A 19,926-nucleotide genomic window follows, 5' to 3' on the forward strand; every position below is an offset into this window, starting at 1 on the left:
TTATGTTAAATCGAAAAAATATCAAAAATCTAGGTAACTCTTCCGCAATTACTGTTTTTTAATAAAGGGAAGTGTTACAACGTACCCCGTGCTTAGGGCAAGTAGTAACATCAATTAAAAACAAAAATGTGACACCTTCAATCATTTATTTTTTTCACATATCTAATTATTTTACTTTGTTAAAACAATAACTAACTAAGTACTTCTAAAATATGTATTTTCTCATTAAATAATTAACTGAAACATACTTTTTTATAATCAATAAATTAACGATTTAAGTTTGTAACTATTCATCTTATTTTGTACTTATGTATCATAAGAGGTAGGTACTTATATATCAAAATGGCACTCTAAAATTACAGTAAACTTAACTATAAACCTACAAATCAAGTCTCGTAATTATCTCTTAGTTCTACATAACAACTTACAATAATCAGCCTTGCTATGAGTTTCCTTACGAAATAATTCAGTCTGCATCAGAATTACAGTTGATACAAATAAAAGAAATAGTATCTCCTGTCACACATCCTACATGTGCCCACATCTTACAAACAAAACATTCAACCCAATCACCTTTTGAATGACTATACGCCTCATCGCAAACAAGACAATGATAATCTTCAAATTCTGAATCTGTTCACAGTTTTTTTAGCATTTCATTTCCCATTTTTCTTTATCTATTCTTCATATTCCATTCTCAAAGATTATTTCTGGCGTGTCAGTCAAAACAGCAGACTTCCTTTTACGTCTGCAATTTCTATTCCTTTTTCGCGGTGGTGCCTTCGGTAAGGGCTTAATCTTCGGTGAGGAAAATTGATTTTTGCCTGAGCATCTTAGAGTTGGTTCGTTTGCAGTTTCTATTTGGCGTATAATTTCTGTGGTGCTGATATCCACTTCAGGAGCAAATTCTAATAGTTCTGGATTTTCAAGATTCAACGATAAATTTTCACTTTCATTTAGAACGTTTTCTGAATGTTCTGTAGGATCTGGACGATTAGTGCAAAGTCACTGTCTTGGAAAATATCCACATTCAAAGGCCAAACACCAGAAGCTTTAAATCCACTGATAGTATTTGCAGGGTTCAAGGCGAGTGGTAATGACTCCTTTACTACACTTGGGATGTCATAAATTGTCATCATTTTCCCCGGATTATTATGCATTCATGTAGTCTGTGCTCTGTCCCGTAGTTTTTAAACGGGCCATAGACTCCTACGTCCATAGGTTGCAATTTATGAGAGCAATGGGGGCGAAACGATAAGATGATAACATTGTTTTTTTTGGCTTTTTTGACAACTGAAATATTCACATGTGAGCTATGATTATCGAGTAGTTATAGAGCTGGCTCTTCCTTGGTGGGTTTCGCGTATTTGATAAAATGATTCATAAAAACCAAAAATTCCTTTTCTGTCATCCATCCTGAAGAATTACCAGCTCCAATGCAATCTGGAGGTCAGAGTTCAGAGTATTTAAGCCTGGGAAAAATGAACATGGGTGGAATAAAATTGCCCGTAGCGTTAGCGGCACAGGCAAGTGTCACAAGTGTTAGTGTTTGTGTGATGTGTAACTGTTAAGAGTGATGTGGCTCAAAGCAGGTAAACACGCACAGTGGAACGTTGCACTGCCTGCAATATGCAGTTGTACGTTTTTTACATACAACGGAAAATCTGCGCTGGCGTTCGTGCAGTTTTCCGGCCAGAAAGTCATACTGAGCCGGAAAATGTCCCACTGGTCTAGTTGTACCTGCTGAGGGTGAAGGTGGCTTGTGTTTTGCGACCAATTCCCCTACCAAAGTTTCACGGAACCTTCGGTGGGTAAGAGGTCGCTGTGTGCGGAGTAGTATGAAAGCATTCAGGATACTAACATTTAACAGGCGTCTAAAAACTTTTTTGTACCACACCCGATTACGCCGCCTTTCTAGCGGGTACATGGCAAGCATTTGATCTTTGCGATCAAAACCACCCATGCACACATTGTAATCGAGTACTATTGAGGGCTTAAGTACGTCGCCACACTTTACCGTTGCTAGCCCATGGTACGTCGAGATAAGAGAAAAGAGGTTGTTATCTCGCCATACTACAAGATCCACATCGCCTGAAGTGCAGCCAGGAACTTGACCTACAGCCAAACCACCTTTGGTCAGATTAGTGAGTTCAGTGGGAACAAACTGACGATTCAAGCGGACAGTACCGGCACAGTCAAATCCCCGTATCTTTAACTCTCGCGCAAGCGCAGGAGAGTTATAAAAATTATCCATCCAAACCGTGTGGCCCTTGTGCTCAAGACCATTGAGAAGTTTAAGCACAAGTGCCGGCACAACCCCAGACAAACGACTATCTCGTGGAGATTCGTCATGCCCTACGTGCACTTCAAACCGCCACAAGCCAGTCTGGGACTCACAAACCTCGTAGGTTTTGATTCCGACTGTGGCTGCTCTATTTCGGATAAATTGGTTAATATCTAACCAACCTTTCCACTGTGTCAGACTTTCGTATAACGCAATATTTTGTGATAAAATATATAATTGTTGGAACCGCTGGTTAAGATGGTCTGTAATAGGACGCACCTTAAAAAGCTTTGCCTCCGATCGCGTCATTGTGTCTGGAATGCAGTCATCATTATTGGAGAAGTGGAGACATTTAGATAGCAAGAAGTAACGGTCAGAACTCATCATTGCCGCAAACCCAGGAGAAGATAATAAGTCCTGGCCTGTACTCCAGTATGAGTCTATACGTGATCTCACAATAATCCCAGTCGCTAGGACTATTGCGAAATACACGTACAGCTCATCTGGATTGGTATCACGCCATCAAATATATTCCTGAGGCATATCCATACTAAGCAGTAGTAGCATCCCAAAAATACAAAAAAATTAGCTGTCATACGTATTTATATTTTTAGTTTTATGGCATTCAAATGCTTTATAAATATAAATTTATAAAGAATAGAAAAAATTCGAAAAAAGATGGCGCGCGGTGTGTCCCTCCAGACACATAAAACTGAAAGAATAGAATAAATTCGATTGCTCTGGCGGGTCACGAGTGGCTGAGTTGGTCAGGCATCCCCCGGAATGGCGCGAAAGGATGCGGGTTCGAGTCCCGCCTCGTGATCGAATTTTTTCTATTCTTTATAAATTTAACGGACGGTACGGAGTTTTGAATGACTGGTGTTTAATTTTTTTTCACTAAAGCTGCGCAAGTTTTGGCGTCACTAGCTAGCCTGTTTCTTCATTAAGCATTTGTAATGTGTTAGAAAGGATAGGGTAATATACAATGACGTTTTTTAGAGCGATTATTATTATTATTGTAATACTGTGGTATAGATCTATTTGTTACCTACTGAAATACATATATAATTCCAACTCACACAACTTAATTTCACACATTAAAACTTAAAGTTAATACATAATCACAATTATATAATTAATGTAAGAGTATTTGTTTTTTTCCTTGTGCTTTTATGCTCGCAAAAACAGTTTCGTGTAATTTTGGAAAATGAAAAATTACAAATTTAATATTTGTACTCTCATTCCGAATCGATACGTGGTGTATCGTTAAATTTTCTATTACAATAAAAAATCCAAGGAACTATTCTGAGGTGAATTTTACGTGGTTTGTGTGGGTTTCTTTTTGTAGAGACAGAATAAATTCTCTGCATTGGTTTTATTTTTCGAATACCATGGCTGCGTTATTGTTATTAAGAGCCCGTTTATAGCCGTTGCCGTGAACTTGTGAGTCCAGGATATCAAACATCATTTATTAGGAGCAACATTTCTGCTGTTACATAAATCTGTTGTTTCTTGGAAAGACGATAATTTCAGTTCTATGGAGAACTGGTGCAAGCTGCGAGCAAGGCTGAGCGGCAAATTTTTCCTTAATAAATTTCAGTTCTATTCAGAACTATAAGACTGGTGTAACAAATTTTTCCTTAATATTAGTTTAAATTGATTATGGGTTTTTCGCAACTTATTATCAAGGTGAAAATGGTACTAAAATTCTTTTCAATTTTTTTTAAATTTTGCAACTCGTCGATAAAATGTTGTAGTTTTCTATGGAACGTTTTATAGCAGGGGTGGCCAAACTTTTGACCTGTGAAAAAAAGAAAGAAAACGTTTATTTAATGGCACATATTTTTTTGGTTGGTGTTTCTCAATGTTAGCCAGAAGGGCTCCTAGGGTTTTAAGCTATTGCATAGCTTCTATCGCGGGCCTTGGACGCGGGGACCGAATCCAGAAATTCCGTAACGAAAAATCCTCACGCTCCCCACTCCGACGGGCACGGAGGTGTGGTTTGAGGGCATGCTATGCAATAGCTTTACCGCGGCAGTCCCCGAATGCCACACGTCTTTTTTATTTCATTCATAGTTGAAAACGTGGATTCACAAAGATAGGTAGACCCAAAAAATGGAGTCAAATATAAAGCCACCTTTCTGAGGCATGGAAACTTTTCTTTGCAAATCACTTTCCAAAATTCTGTACTACCAGATGCTCTAGCTTTCTGAAAAATATCGCTTCTCATTTTTATTATTTCTTCTTCGACCACTAGAGATTCAGTATCGGTTAAGTTGCCGATTTTAACGGTCAAGTTGTCAATGTTAATGTTTTCATTGATACCATGAAACTCAGCACTTCTTCGAGAGCGGCAAAATCTGCAAACCTTCTTTCGAACTCCAGATGCAACTTCTCCAGCTGTTCAGCGAAAATTTTGTAGTCTCGATTTGAATTGTGCGTACATTGAAAGATAATCGTTTAATTTTTAATAAAACACATTGTTTATGATAAATTACATTTATCAAGTAAACTGAAACAAAAAGAAATATTTTCTTTATTAAACTTACAAAAATATTAACAAAACTTCAGACTTCTAAAAAAATCACATAATTTTCACTTCTTTGAGATCAATCAACTTTAAGTCTAATTCTTTCATTTAACTCTACTTATATTTTTTAATATTCATCACACAATGGACAAATTAAAATTTGATGATCATTACAAATACGCCTATAGCATTTTGAACAAGTTTTCCTTGTACTCCATCACGAATTTGTATATTTTCTTGTTGAGGAGCTTCGGACACTTTCAATAATAATTTTGCTTTCGTTTGTTATCGTGGCTTATACGTTCTAAAATTAATGGTTTTACAAGTTCAAACCCCAGACTGAAAAAAAATGCGTCTTATTATTTTTTAATTTGAGTTATTCAATTGGTGAACAACTAGACTATTTATACAGGCAATATTCAAAAAATTGAAAAATAATGTAAGTGGCCAGCGCCTACTATTTCTAGACACATCATATTGACGACACAATCTGTCAACAATATCCACCCCACATTTTGTTTGATTATAAAATGTTACTATTTCAGGCTTTTGGGCATCGCCGGTTGTAGCATCGATTGCTGCATCGTGGTGCAGTGTTGACAATAATAGGACTGTTTTGTTCCTTTTTGGCACATAACTAACTAGTGTACAGTCTTTCTGAAACCCAAACAAAGAGCTATTAATTTGTCGGTCTCCACTTGTCTTGAAATTTGGGCGGATCTCTCATTGCCTCAATAAAGACTCGTATGGCAGCAAGCTTATCAGTTTCTTGTCTCTGGGGGCGATCGCGGATATCATCAAACCGTATAGAACGTATTAGGAATCGAAATCGATTTATGGACATTGTGAGATAAACCAGCTCCAAGCCTGTTCCCACAGAGTTGTCCCAAAATTCTTTGAGATTTTGTCATCCTGATCTATTAGCACCAATGATTATGAGTAACCCCACAAATGCTCTCATTTCAGTGAGCGTCGTAGGCTTTGCATCCCGTTCTCTGTGTACTCTAGTGTTAAAAGCAATTTTCATATTAACATCTTACTATAAAATTTATATAGAAATAATAATAATAACTTTTTTTCCTATAAAACGTCATAGAGATACAAAAAAACGAACAAATTCAATACAATCTTAGCAAAAAGCAGAAAAGGAACTGAGGATAACAGTTTATATTGGGGAAACAATGTATATCTACTTAATTTTGCAATAATTACGCAGTTCTAACAACGATTACTTCTTTATAAGTTATTTAATTAACTAACTCACAACAAAATTTCACTTCAAGCTTCAAACGTCGAATCTTTCTGCGTTTTCTTCGTTATGCTTTCTTAAAAATTTCAACATATATAGGGGATCTAACGAAATATAGATATAATCATTTCTATTCGGATGTTTAAAGTTTGTTTTAAGGTTTTTGGCTCAAGTAAAAGGTTTATTTTTCACTTGGCTTTCTTGATATGAAGTGCTTGTGACACTAAATTGGTATTCTGATTCCCATTAGTACCTTTATCAAAAAGTAGCCTATCAGTACTTTGATTCTTTTGTTTACATGCACTACCAAAAAAACTAAACCTTGACATTCATAATAACAATCTGTTTGAATTTCTCTCTACATACTATGGATTTTGAGATATGTGTATCCTAAAGTACTTTGTATTGTTGGAATACAAAGTCGGAACTTTGTTTAAAATTTTCCGCTGTTTTCCCTCTTTATACTGATGGACTTTATGTTTGAGAGTGATGTATGCTTCTTTTGTAAATCCTGGTTTACCGTTCAAAGATTGACATCAATTGTTAAAAATTTTTGTTGAAGGGAAACAAGTTTTTTCTTTATAAGGTTTCTAAATAAAATGAAAAAAAGATGTTCGAGAGTAGTGCATGCTCCTTCGGTAAATCCTTGGTCACAGATTGACACCAAATTAAAAGTTTCGCTGAATGGTTTTTTCTTACAACACAGCCAATAAAAAATTTATATCAAGAGTATTGTATTGTCGTCGTCGTCGTCGTTGTTTCAGCCGTGGGACGTCCACTGTTGGACAAAGGCCTCCCTCAAGGATTTCCAGTACGACCGTTCACCGGCGGCCTGCATCCAGCAATATAATACACTTGATTTAACACACACATAAATACAAAAAAAAGAAAACAAAATACAAAAAAAAAATGTTGTGTGGTTTTATGAAACCACGGTAAAAGTGAAACTTAGGCACAAAATTATCGTATTTGTACGATAATGACTCCGAACACTGTTTTATACCTACTCGGCAGCCGACCGTCACGCGACATGCGCTACACAGACCAAAAAGTTTGAGACGATGTAATAAAAGTTTCACTTTAAAAATTGCTCATTAGTTAATATAGTATTGATGCTATCTCTATTTAGAAGGATAGGTAAGAGATAACGATTTTACTGAAACTTGGAAAGTTTTCAACTTTTTTTAAGGTACCCGGTATTTTTTTAAGGTAATCATTTTTAGAAAAATGTGCTTATTAAGTAATGTAATTCTTATTTTATACGTAACACTATTATTGCTAATCTGTAATGATCATTAAAAATAATAATAAAATAGAACTGGAAATGGGATATATTTTTAAAAATTTTAGATTCATTTTATCATAAATAATAAATATTTTACTATATAGTATTTTTTTGTATAATAAATTACAGTAATATTCATAATGGTGCGGCCGCATGTTAAATGGCTAACTTGCATATTATTAAAACATTCATTAATATAACAACCCTTCTTTATCTGATAATATTTTTCTTATCATTCATAAAAATAACATTGAAAAGAGCATTGTGCAATTTGCAGACCGTGATTAAGCAAATTTTAATACAATGCATTAAAATATTTATCATGCATTTAACATGATATGAATATCAAAATGATAGCATAATTACAGTGCTCCAAAAGTAATAATGCGCATAGAAATCTTCGTCACTGTTCGGCAACTGTCATATTCCCGGAGCGTCCGAAGATGATATGTATATAGAGTGATTAAATGCATTTTCTTCATGCATAATTTAGTCAAATTATGTGTTTTGTGCTAAAAGAGATTAATATTAATTATTTGTAAGTAACGATTTTGTTTCGATAATTCCTTGTAAGTAAATAGCGAGGATAACTCCACGATTGCGAATATATCTTTGTTGGATTGATTTACTTGGATAATTTTATAGTACTTTTATAATGTCTCATTGAAGCTGGTGTAATGATGGAAGAAAAAAAGGTTAAAATAACACAAAATTTATATTGTATAAAATATGGTTTTCAAACACAGGTTTACATTTAAACCATATAAATCTAATCATTAAAATCTTAGTTCAAAAGTATTTACAGTACTGATCATTCTTCATTATTATGACAATTACAAAAAATAAAATAAAAATAAAAACAATCAAAATCAGGGATTATCTTTATTTCTGACATTTTAGATACATCGGAACTTTCATTATGCTCTTCTTTATTTTCACTTTCCCTACTGCCATCACCTGTGTAAATAATTTCATCGATTAATTTAATTCACCTTTAAAAACAAAACCAAGAAGGTTATGTAATAGCAGCTCTATATAATTCCACACAGAGAGAACACGTGCAGTCACCACCAATATTTAAAGACGACTGACGGATTTTTGAGTTTTTTGACTGGCAGGCTACCGTCACCTACCGCCCGATTTGTTTTTGATTGTGAATGACCGTGAATTGACTTCTATTTCTTTTGAACAAGGTGTAAAATGCAAGTGCATTGTTTAGGGCTCTTACGATTCAATGATTCGAGTGTTTTCGGAAATACGACAATTAGCGAAGATTTGCATGCGCATTATTAATTTTGGAGTACTGTATATTAATATAAAACATACTACATATTTAAAACAAAGCGTTTCAAAAAGTGTGTATTGAAGGAATTTTGACTAAAACCCGGGTATTTTAGAAACAAGGTACCCTTAACAAGTTTAAAAGAGAGGGGAGAGGGTCCTCTCACTCATAAGTTTTAAAGTCTATATTCAAAGCAGGTTTTTTACACACTACATAACTAACTCATTTTTAACCATCTTAACCAAATACTTAATATCTCATTCGTAGCGTATTTTTCCATCATTTTCTTACCTTAAAAACGCTCTCTTCCAAGTAAATCGACAGTCTTGTGCACGAGTCCAACAGGCTATGTTCTGGAATGATCCCAAGACCCAGGGCCGCTACGCTATTTTATGTAAATAATATTTAGTATTCGATAATTAATTCTAACACAAATTATAACATGATTTTGGAAAATTAATTATTCCATGCATCATACTCATTTTGTCATATTATTTTGTAATTAAGAACATTTAACCTTCCAAATTATACTTGTTCCCCCATCGGTCGCATTCACACTGCAACCGGGTTTTTTCAGCTTCCAGTGATAATTGCCCTGAAAGAAGATATAAGATTTTTAATCACAAAATATTACAATTCCATTTTTACTTGTTTGTACGTACGTGTATCATACAAAATGTTGTGTGGTTTTATGAAACCACGGTAAAAGTGAAACTGTTCGAACGGTTCCGAACACTGCTTTGTGTAGCGCATGTCGCGTGACGGTCGGCTGCCGCGATACACGCGATATGCGCTACACAGACCAAAAAGTTTGAGACGATGTAATAAAAGTTTCACTTTAAAAAACATATACCGGGTTAAATAGGCAGTCTTACCGCTTGTAAGCGATCTTTCTATTTGATTAACTTGGTTTTATCTGAACCAGATCTTTATTAGTCACTCCAATTTTATTTCACAAATACACATTTCCAGAACTAATGATGTTCGTTTTTTTCTCAATCTTTCTTTGTTGCTTTCAAAGACGTAAGACTTATTGGTGGTGGATTTTTTATCGCTCTACTTGCAATATTTTTTCCGTTAGTTCTTTAACTTTTCTACGTACGAGTAGCTGTTTTTTGTCGGGGAATTATAATAGGAGTTACCTTCTGAAGAGGCTGGTTGCTGCTTTAGGGCTTCGTCGCCGGTGAAATAATGAAATAATAAGTCGTAATGGTAGTTCAAGGTTTATATTTGTGCTCGGCAATTTACATAGTACAGACAAGTACAAACAAATTGTAATTATTAATGCGTGTGTTCGACTGTTCGCACGAGCCGCGGAGCTGAGAGTGCGGGATCAGGCGCGCGGGGCCGGGGGGCCATCGACCGATGAGCACTCGCGAGCCTGCGTGTGTGTGTAATTAATAATTTTGCACACAAGGCGTCAACACCTTCGTTATTTTTCTTTTTTTTAACAAGGACATTCGTAGTAGGAAGAGATCAGATATAATTTGGTCCAATGCATTTTTTTGACCGATGCATTGAATTTGTTGTATGTAAGTAATATTAATTAATTATTATAATGTGGGTACTTGGATAACCTTTATAAAAATGTACTGTCACTTATTCATTATAATAAAGAGTTAAACACAACATGGTGTCAGGTGTGAAAATAATTGCAAATTAAGTGAATAATTAGTATATACAAATGAGATATTGTTCATTAAAAAAGTTTATAAGTATTTGTGAACATGGCAAAGAGTGATAAAGATTTAAGTTGCATCAATAATGCGATACAACAGCCAGCGGCAATGTCAAGTCATGGCAATATGGCGGAGAATTGGCGAGATTGGAAGAAATGTTTTGATTGGTATTTAATTGCATCTGGAAGAGAAAATGCCCCTGGACGTGAGAAGTGTGCTTTATTTTTACATTCAATTGGTAAATGTGGACGTGAAATATATGAAGAACTCGATTTTCAAAGTAGTGAGATTAACAAATATGACGTATTATGTTTGAAGTTTCAAGAACGTTTAGACCCGAAGAAGAATATTAATTACGAGCGTCATTTGTTTTTCGAGTGTTATCAAAACGCAGATGAAACTTTCGAGTGTTATTTTGCACGCTTAAAAATACAAAGTAAAGTGTGTTCATTTGGGGAACTAAGAGATAGCCTCATTCTAACGCAGTTAATACGAGGAATACGAGATGCACAGTTAAGGGAGCGTCTTTTAAGAAAAAAGGATTTGGAATTGAGTGACGCAGAATCGTGGTGTCGAGCGGCGGAGGCTGCGTGTCATCAAGCGGGCCGAGTCGACGCGCCCGCGCCGCCTGCTAATAAAATTGCAATTGATACACAAATTCCGGGAAGTTCATCAAGTTATATGAATGAAGTGAGGAGTGCGCGTTCAATGGTCGGTCGTGACGTCGAGGTGGAAGCGGTGAGTTCGCGCGGCGCGCGAGCGAGGGCGAGCGGCGGCTGGCACGGGCCCGCCTGGCCGGCGCGGCCGCAGCGCGCGCTCGCCGCGCCGCAGCATCAAGGTCAGGTGCGACGTACGCGTCCGAAGTGCGCCTATTGTGATCGTATGCATCAATATAATAAGTGTCCCGCTTTTAACGTAAGTTGTTATAGATGTGATAAACGTGGACATTTTGCAAAGTGTTGTAGGTATAGTGCGGTATCGTTACGCGAAGTGAATCGTTCGACCCCGCCGTCAGAGGGTTCAGGTGAGGAATATATAATAAACGGTATTGAAATAAACACGATAGACGGACACGCTTGGTTCGATTATGTTTATGTAAATGGCAAAGCGATGATGTTTAAATTAGATAGTGGAGCCGATGTTTGTGTAATGTCATTGTCTAGCTATTTAGCCTCAGGATTTAGTAAAAGAGATTTATTGAAAACTAATGTAATTCTTAAAGAAGTGAGTAAAAATAAATTAAATGTTATTGGTTACTTTATGGCCTCGATTACATATAAGTCTTTAAAAATATATGAAAAAATATTTGTTTTGAATCTAAATTGCAGTAACTTGTTATCGAGAGATGCTTGTGTCAAATTAAATATGATTATGAGAATTAATGAGATAAAAAATTGTAATATAGACTTTTTCATGCAATATAAATCTGTGTTTGAAGGAATAGGAGAATTACCAGGTTTTCATAGAATTATTGTAGACGAGAGGGTCCCTCCCGTAGTAAGGAGTGCAAGAAAAATACCGATTAAATTAAGACCTAAGTTAAAGGAGGAGCTCGATCGCTTACAACAGCTTAACATTATAATGCCTGTTAGTGAGCCCACCGATTGGGTGTCAAATATAGTATTAGTGGAAAAACCGGATGGTAAATTACGCATATGTTTAGACCCTAAGTTTTTAAATGAGGCAATTAAAAGATGTCATTTTCAATTGCCTACGCTTGATGAAATAATTGCAAATTTGTCTGGAGCTAATTATTTTTCCGTTTTGGACGCTAGTAAGGGATTTTATATGTTAAAATTGGATTATGATAGTTCTAAGCTATGTACTTTTGCAACACCTTTCGGGAGATATAGATTTTTACGATTGCCTTTCGGAATTAGTAGTGCGTGTGAGGTTTTTCATAGTGTAATGCATAGATTGTTTGCGTGTGAAGGCGTTGAAACGTACGTCGACGATGTGTTGGTGTACGGTAAGACAAAAGAGGAGCATGACGAGCGTTTACATAAGGTGCTGCAGTGTGCTGTGGCAAATGGGGTAAAGTTCAACCGGGATAAATGTAAATTTGGGGTAAGAGAAGTTAAATTCCTAGGGCATATTTTTAATTCAAATGGGATTAAGCCGGATCCAGATAGAATTCGTGTAATAAGAGACATGAGTATACCTGTAAATAGAAAAGAGTTAGAGAGGTTTTTAGGGATGTCCAATTATGTATCTCGATTTATTCCTAATTATGCTAAATTAGTGGAACCGTTGAGATCATTACTAAAAAATGATGTACAATTCGATTGGCACGAAATACATACTAAAGCTTATAATAAAATTAAATCGTCCTTAATGAATGCGCCTTCTTTGAGATTTTATGATCCAATTAAACAAGTTACCGTCTCTGTCGATGCGAGTGCGTTCGGTCTCGGAGCGTGTTTGTTGCAAGAGGGGCGGCCCGTGGCGTTCGCGGCGCGCGCTTTAACACCTGCCGAGAGTCGCTGGGCGCAAATAGAGAAGGAGATGCTGGCGATAGTATATGGGTGTTCGAAATTCCATCAATTTGTTTATGGACATACTAACGTTATAGTGGAAAGCGATCACAAACCGTTAGAATCTATTTTCAAAAAACCACTGAATGATATACCTATTAGGTTGCAAAGACTGTTATTAAAATTACAACGATATTCGTTAAATGTATGTTATGTTCCAGGCAAACTCATGTTTATAGCGGACACATTGTCGAGAACTAAATTAGATAATTTACATAGTACTGAAGATAAAATTCAAAAAGATGTGGAAGAACATGTGAATCTTATTATTCAAAATACCGGTTTCAGTGATGAAAAACTGAAGTTAGTGGAGAATGAGACTAGGAATGATGTAGGGCTCTGCAAAGCGATGGATTATTATAAAACTGGTTGGCCTCACACGAAAGCCTTGTTAGATGGAAGCGCGAAGGTGTATTGGGATATAAGAGATGAATTTCACGTTATTAAAAATATAGCGTTCAAAAATCATAGAGTAATTATACCAACGAGTCTTAGAAAAGAAATGATAAATAGAATTCACGAGGGCCATCTAGGTATCGATAAGTGTAAAAACCGAGCTCGCGACGTGATGTGGTGGCCGGGCATGTCGGCGGACATCGAGCGGGCCGTGCGGCGCTGCGGCGTGTGCGCGCAGCACCGCGCCGAGCAGCCGCGCGAGCCGCTGCTGCCGCACCCGCAACCGGACACTCCGTGGGAAGTGCTAGCCGCTGACATTTTTCAGATTAAAAATAAATATTTCATTTTGGTCGTAGACTACTATTCGAAATACGTGGAGGTCGCTTCATTGAGAGATATTACCTCCGGTTCGGTAATTAAACAGTTAAAGGATATGTTTTCTCGTCACGGTATCCCGAAGCGGTTAATTTCGGACAACGGCCTGCAGTTTACATCTGGGGAGTTTAAGAATTTCAGTGAGGCTTGGGGATTTCGACATGTAACGAGTTCGCCTTATTATCCCCGATCTAATGGTTTAGCCGAACGTAACGTACAAACTGTTAAAAAATTATTAATTAAAGCCGAACAAGACGGCACAGATCCGTATCTAGCTTTATTAAATTTTAGAAATACGCCTATATCAGGAGAGATTTATTCATCGGCTCAGCTTTTGATGGGTAGGCGTTTAAATACTAGGCTACCCGTTTGTTCGAATCTTTTAAGACCGAAGCTTCCTTCCAGAGAGAAAGTAGCAATAAAACGTGCAGAAAAAACGAAAAAATCGAGCTCGTTCTACAATCAGCATACGCGAAAATTAAAGCCGTTAAATAACAATGATTTTGTACGTATTCGTGATGGGCAAGGAATGAGTCACAGCCGCTGGGTGCCGGCGCGCGTGGAGGGCCCGGCCGCGGAGCCGCGATCGTACTGGGTGCGCACGCCGGACGGCGCACGGTATAGGAGGAATAGGCAGCAAATTATTAAGACTGGCGTCGATCAGAACGAGCCCGTTTTAAATAAAAGTACGAAACCTGATTATAGGCGTCCTATCGGCGATTATGATGATTTTGATGAAAGTTATGTCCAAAATAACAAGATAAATTCTTCTCCTACTGAGGTGTCGCAAAATACAAAATATTATTGTACTCGTTCTGGAAGAGTAGTACGTCCTCCAGACAGATTTCTTTATTAACTATATAAATAATGTTTTAGTATAAAAGATTTAAAGTAAGAATATTAAAAAAAAAAAAAAAAAAATAGTATGGGATGATGTAGTATAGGAATATGTGTATAACGAATGTTCTACTATTGTTTGGCTTTTGTGTTAAATCTAGAGTATTTATAGGTTAAGTGCGAGTAATGTGTTAAACTTATGATTGAATGATTATCATTTGAATTTTGTTTAATGTTACTAGCTGAGATGATTTATAATTACCTAATGTCTATAGAATATCATACATGATGTTATGTTTTGCACTAATGGATAGATATAGATTATTGCAAACTAATTGATTGTTTAGCTAAACTTACTGTAATGAATGTACTCTATTGCTTAAGTGTACTCTTATAAGGTTCATTGTAAAATTAGTATCGTTCGTCAGCAAATTATTTTATTATCCTTGTGTTATATCTTATTGAAAGGGGAAGATGTTGTATGTAAGTAATATTAATTAATTATTATAATGTGGGTACTTGGATAACCTTTATAAAAATGTACTGTCACTTATTCATTATAATAAAGAGTTTCAGAATTCATTCACATTCGTCTACGAATTGAACGCAAAAGTTGATTTTCTTTTAATCTGTCAAAAATAAGAGCTCTATTAGAACTTACCGATAACAGTAAAAGAATGTTGGTACTCAGGAGCATGCATCGGCTATTTTTCACATTAATAACAGTGTTCTTAATTTGCACATGACAAAAGAGAATAATTCGTCTCACTTGAATGAAAGGGATGCGTCTATATTGATACTGATTCAAACCATCATAGGTTGAGCTCTAAATAAATTAATTTGCCTAACCTAACGTGTTGTCACCAAGTAGTCGCCTTACATACGGTGACATAGGATGTCGTTAAAATAGATTAACATTGTGGACCTTCCACAGGGCGATATCCTGACCCTGGGCCTCACACCCGTGGAACTGGCCAACCAGCTGACCATAGTGGAATTGCACCGTCTCTCGTTCCTGGGTCCAGAGGAGTTCGTCCAGACCTTCGCACCGGTACGGGCCGGTACATCATCCAAGGGTATAAACCTGCATGATGTGGAAACGAAGAGAACCAAGAATCTGGAGGCTTACGCTGAGTGGTTCAACCGATTGAGCTATTTGGTCGCTACTGATATATTGAAGGTAAGTTTGAAAAAAAAAAATACTAAAAATTTTTATTCGTGTAAAGTGCAGATTTATGCAGATTCATGAGGAAGATAAAAGGATAGTCGTTTCTTTGGGAAGTATGGACAAGAAATTTGACAGTTAAATTTTAAGCTTACAATCAATACTAATATTATAAATCTGAAGAGTTTGTTTCTTTGTTTGAACGCGCTAATCTCGGGAACTACTGATACGATTTGAAAAATTCTTTCAGTGTTCGATAGCCCATTTATCGAGGAAGGCTATATAATATCATCTCGCTGAGACCATCAGGAGCAGAGCACTGCGGGTAAATCAGCGGAGCACAGCTAGTTACACAAAATTTAATTCTTTGGTTGTCAAACAACTGTCCTGTCTGTTTGACGTGTGAATTATAAATTTGATACCTTTTAGCTTGACTGTGTTATAAGGTTTTTGACTAAAATGCATGCAAAAATTAATATTTTCTAACACTTAAAAAATAAATTAATAAACACTTTCAGCCGGTAAAGAGCAAGTATCGTGCCCGCGTGATCGAGCAGTGGGTGATGACGGCCCGCGAGTGTTTCAACCTCGGCAATTTTAACTCGCTCATGGCGATCATAAGCGCGCTCAATATGTTGCCAGTCACTAGAATGAAGAAAACGGTACGTTAAAATATCTGGTGAAGAATGAATGAAAACTTAATGGTGCACACAAAAACGTAAAGTTAAAAAAAAAATACAAAAATAGACAAAGAGATTTTTGTGTAATATGTATGATTGGTGATGAGTGATTGATTTTTATGGTTCAAAATTATTAGAAATAAATTTTGCGAAATTTTTTTCTATTTAAGCGTTATGTTACCATATGAAATAAGTTTAATAAGATTAAAATATTTTCTCAAGATTGGAATTGGAATATATTTTTAGTTTTTTTTTTAATCTAATTGGAAATATGCTCACTTTTTCTTTTTATATCACAGTGGAGCCGCACGTCAGCGGTTTGCGGCCAGCAACTGCGTCAGCTCGAGCTGTGTGTCGAACCGAGCGGAAACCATGCTAGGTAAGCTAATTATTTAATAGGCCGGGAGACCCTGACACAAAATTTTGGATCATTTGTAACAGTATGGCGGTTCTACAGGGGTCTTAGTACGCGTCGTGGAAGAATTCTAACAAATACCCGCGGCCCCATCATTAAAGCGGCTCGACGGAACACAGTGGGGTTTTAGTCGGTAAGAATCCGACATAACCCACGGCTCCTTCCCCGGGGGCCGTGGGTATCTTTGGAAGATTTCCCCACTATAAAAAAAAATAAATAAATAATAAAAAAGGGGTCTTAGTACGCAATGACAAAAAGAAAAATGATGTCAAAACTCTGGTACCGGGGGCCCGGTCGCGTGTGCGTTAGTCGAACTCGTCGGATAAATTATGAGTGTCAAACGATTTGTAACACAAACGTTTTAGAATTTACCGATAGCCCATAAAAAAGATGTAGGCAGTAGTGTCATGCCATACTTCTCCGGTGTGACTTACAGCCCGCCATACCGACGCGAATGCGTTAATTGAAAAAAAAAAGGATATTCAACCATTTGTACCAAGATAATTTTTGCACAGTTAATCATCGTCGGGCAGCCATTTACGAAAATCGCCATGCCATACTTTTCGGATGGTTCTAAATGGTCGCCATACCGCCGAAAATCAGCAATTTTTTTTCTTAACAATCTAAGTACATGAGTATTGTTATTCTATTTGTTAATATATTCAAATATAGAAAACTACTATTTTATGGGTATTCAAATAAACTCATTTCATATAATCATATAGATACATTTATACGAACATAGACTATTTGAACTTATCAAGTTACCAAAATATATATTTCGTAAAATATTTAAATTAATTTACTAGTAATAATATAATATATTATATACTATCTACTAATAATATCTTTAACTTCTTATAAACGACTATTAAGTACATAAATATTATTTAAGCAATTAATAACTGTTATTTTATATGTGTATGTTTATCATTTAGTAATAAGTATGTTTATAAAATATTGTTTAGTTTTTATTGATTTTATTTTATTATACAAATAAGATTTTGATGCCTCCCTTTATACAGCAAACACTTGTTCTTTGCCTAAGGGGTCGCCTGGTAGAGATCACTCTGAAGTGATAAGATTTACTTTTAAATTTTATTAAAATAATATGTAATAAAGTGTTAAATAAACATATATATATATATATATATATATATAACTAGGTTTCCGCCCGCGGCTTCGCCCGCTCAGTCTAAGAAAAACCTGCATTGTTCCCGTTCCCGTGGGATTTCCGGGATTGCGTCATTTTACCGGGATAAAAAGTAGCCTATGTACTTTCTCGGGTATCAAAATATCTCCATACCAAATTTCATGCAAATTGGTTCAGTAGTTTAGGCGTGATTGAGTAACAGACAGACAGACAGAGTTACTTTCGCATTTATAATATTATATATAAATATATATATATATAATTATATATAATTTCAGATACAGAGCAGCCCTAGCAGCGGCCCCGACTGAGACAGCGGTACCACTGCTGTCGGTCACTTGCCGTGACTTGCACTTTGTCAACCAGAGCACGCCGACCAAGTGAGTAGTGGTCTATTTGACTTGATTTTTTTACTTGCTATAGCCTTTATTCGTACTTTTATTTTAAACGTCATACATATAGTGGTAAACGTATAATTAGAAACACCTAACACAATGATTTTTTTTTTCTATATCTGTGTAATAACGTATTAGAGATTGTGCTGCAACTACAGGACACTGGAGGGGACCAATTGATCGTAGGTGCAATGTCTATTGGGGTCACGGACGAATTCTATCATACCCGTGGCCTCGTCGATGATGCGGCTTGACGGAACACAGTGGGGTTTTGGTCGCAAGGAATCCGACATAACCCACGGCCCCTTCCCCGGAGGCCGTGGGTATCTATGCAAGATTTCCCCACTTAAAAAAAATAAAAGACGTGTGGCACTCGGGGACTGCCGCGGTAAAGCTATTGCATGCTATGCCTTCAAGCCACACCTCCGCGCCCGTCGGAGTGGGGAGCGTGAGGTTTTTCGTTACGCAATATCTGGATTCGATCCCCGCGCTCAAGGCCCGCGATAGAAGCTATGCAATAGCTTAAAAAAGGTGCCATGTCTATAGGTGGTCTCTTGCAGGGTAGTAAGTCCGTATCCAGCAATAATAACGTATATATCCCTCCGTTGCCTATATATATGTGGGATGATAAGGTGAGATGTATGATTAATTGATGTTTCTGAACGTGTGTAAGATTACTTTCTGAACGATGATTAGAATGGAAGAACGATAGACTATGAGCGAATCAATGAGTGAATGTGAATGTGAAGTAGAGAGCGAATGAGGAATGATCTTTCTCTTTCAATGGGATCGTGGGTGAAGACGGCTGTTTCTCTGTAAGATGTTTTCTAAAAATTAAGATTGTGGTCTGAAAATAAATCTCAAGAAGTTCAAAGTGTTTTTCATTTGGCCCCGATCCTACATATATATAAGCCTTACAGTGGGACTAGGTCGATCTTAATACTATTATAAAGGCGAAAGTTTGTAAGGATGTATGGATGTATGGATGTATGGATGTTTGTTACTCTTTCACGTAAAAACTACTGAATCGATTACAATGAAATTTAGCACACATATAGAGGGTAACTTGGATTAACACATAGGATAGGTTTTATCCCGGAAATCCCACGGGAACGGGAACTATGCGGGTTTTCCTTTGAAAACGCGGGCGAAGCCGCGGGCGGAAATCTAGTTTGTGTAATAATGTCCTGTAATACTTATTTATTGCAGGCTGTCCGGCAACCGCGTGAACTTCAGCAAGTGCACAGCCCTAGCGCGGCACGTGAGCGGCGCGCTGGCCTCCCGCCGACTGTGCGGGGACGGCCCGGCGCCCCCCCAGCCCGCGCCGCCGCCCCCGCACCCGCCCGCGAGGCGCTTCCTCACCGAGCGCCCCACGCTCACTGAGCTCGGTGAGTCATGCACCCTGTTTATATGTACACAGATAATATAACACTTGCAATTTTTACGCCATATTCATCGATAATCCCTCTTTATGCCACACCATTCCATTTTGCTGAGGCTGTATCCGTTTGCTAATCTTAAGATAAATTTTGTAATGTTGTTGGCTGTGTTTTTTGCAATAAATTTATTTTCTTTCTTTCTTTCTTTCAAATATCAGGCTGTCACCGTGTGCCTTACCTTTTCGTATTGCGCAATTTGTTAGCGCTGTAACTTATCAATATTTCCTT

General features: G+C 36.9%; 1 protein-coding gene across 3 annotated transcripts in view; it reads left to right on the plus strand.

Annotated features, from left to right (window-relative positions):
• LOC149490967 (ras-GEF domain-containing family member 1B-like) overlaps window positions 1–19,926 on the plus strand; it is a 57,822-nt gene that overhangs the window by 33,482 nt on the left and 4,414 nt on the right. For all 3 annotated transcript variants that reach the window (XM_089696015.1, XM_089696024.1, XM_089696031.1), the window contains 5 exons: window positions 15,386–15,631; window positions 16,135–16,278; window positions 16,596–16,675; window positions 18,143–18,244; window positions 19,469–19,647. In XM_089696015.1, the coding sequence (XP_089552141.1) occupies window positions 15,386–15,631; window positions 16,135–16,278; window positions 16,596–16,675; window positions 18,143–18,244; window positions 19,469–19,647 (751 nt within the window). The remainder of the gene's footprint in view (window positions 1–15,385; window positions 15,632–16,134; window positions 16,279–16,595; window positions 16,676–18,142; window positions 18,245–19,468; window positions 19,648–19,926) is intronic.

The sequence above is a fragment of the Colias philodice genome, chromosome 1 (genome assembly GCF_061535455.1).
Source record: "Colias philodice isolate Cphi_HAF_F1 chromosome 1, ilColPhil1 Martin Lab GWU primary, whole genome shotgun sequence".
NCBI classification, from domain to species: domain Eukaryota; kingdom Metazoa; phylum Arthropoda; class Insecta; order Lepidoptera; family Pieridae; genus Colias; species Colias philodice.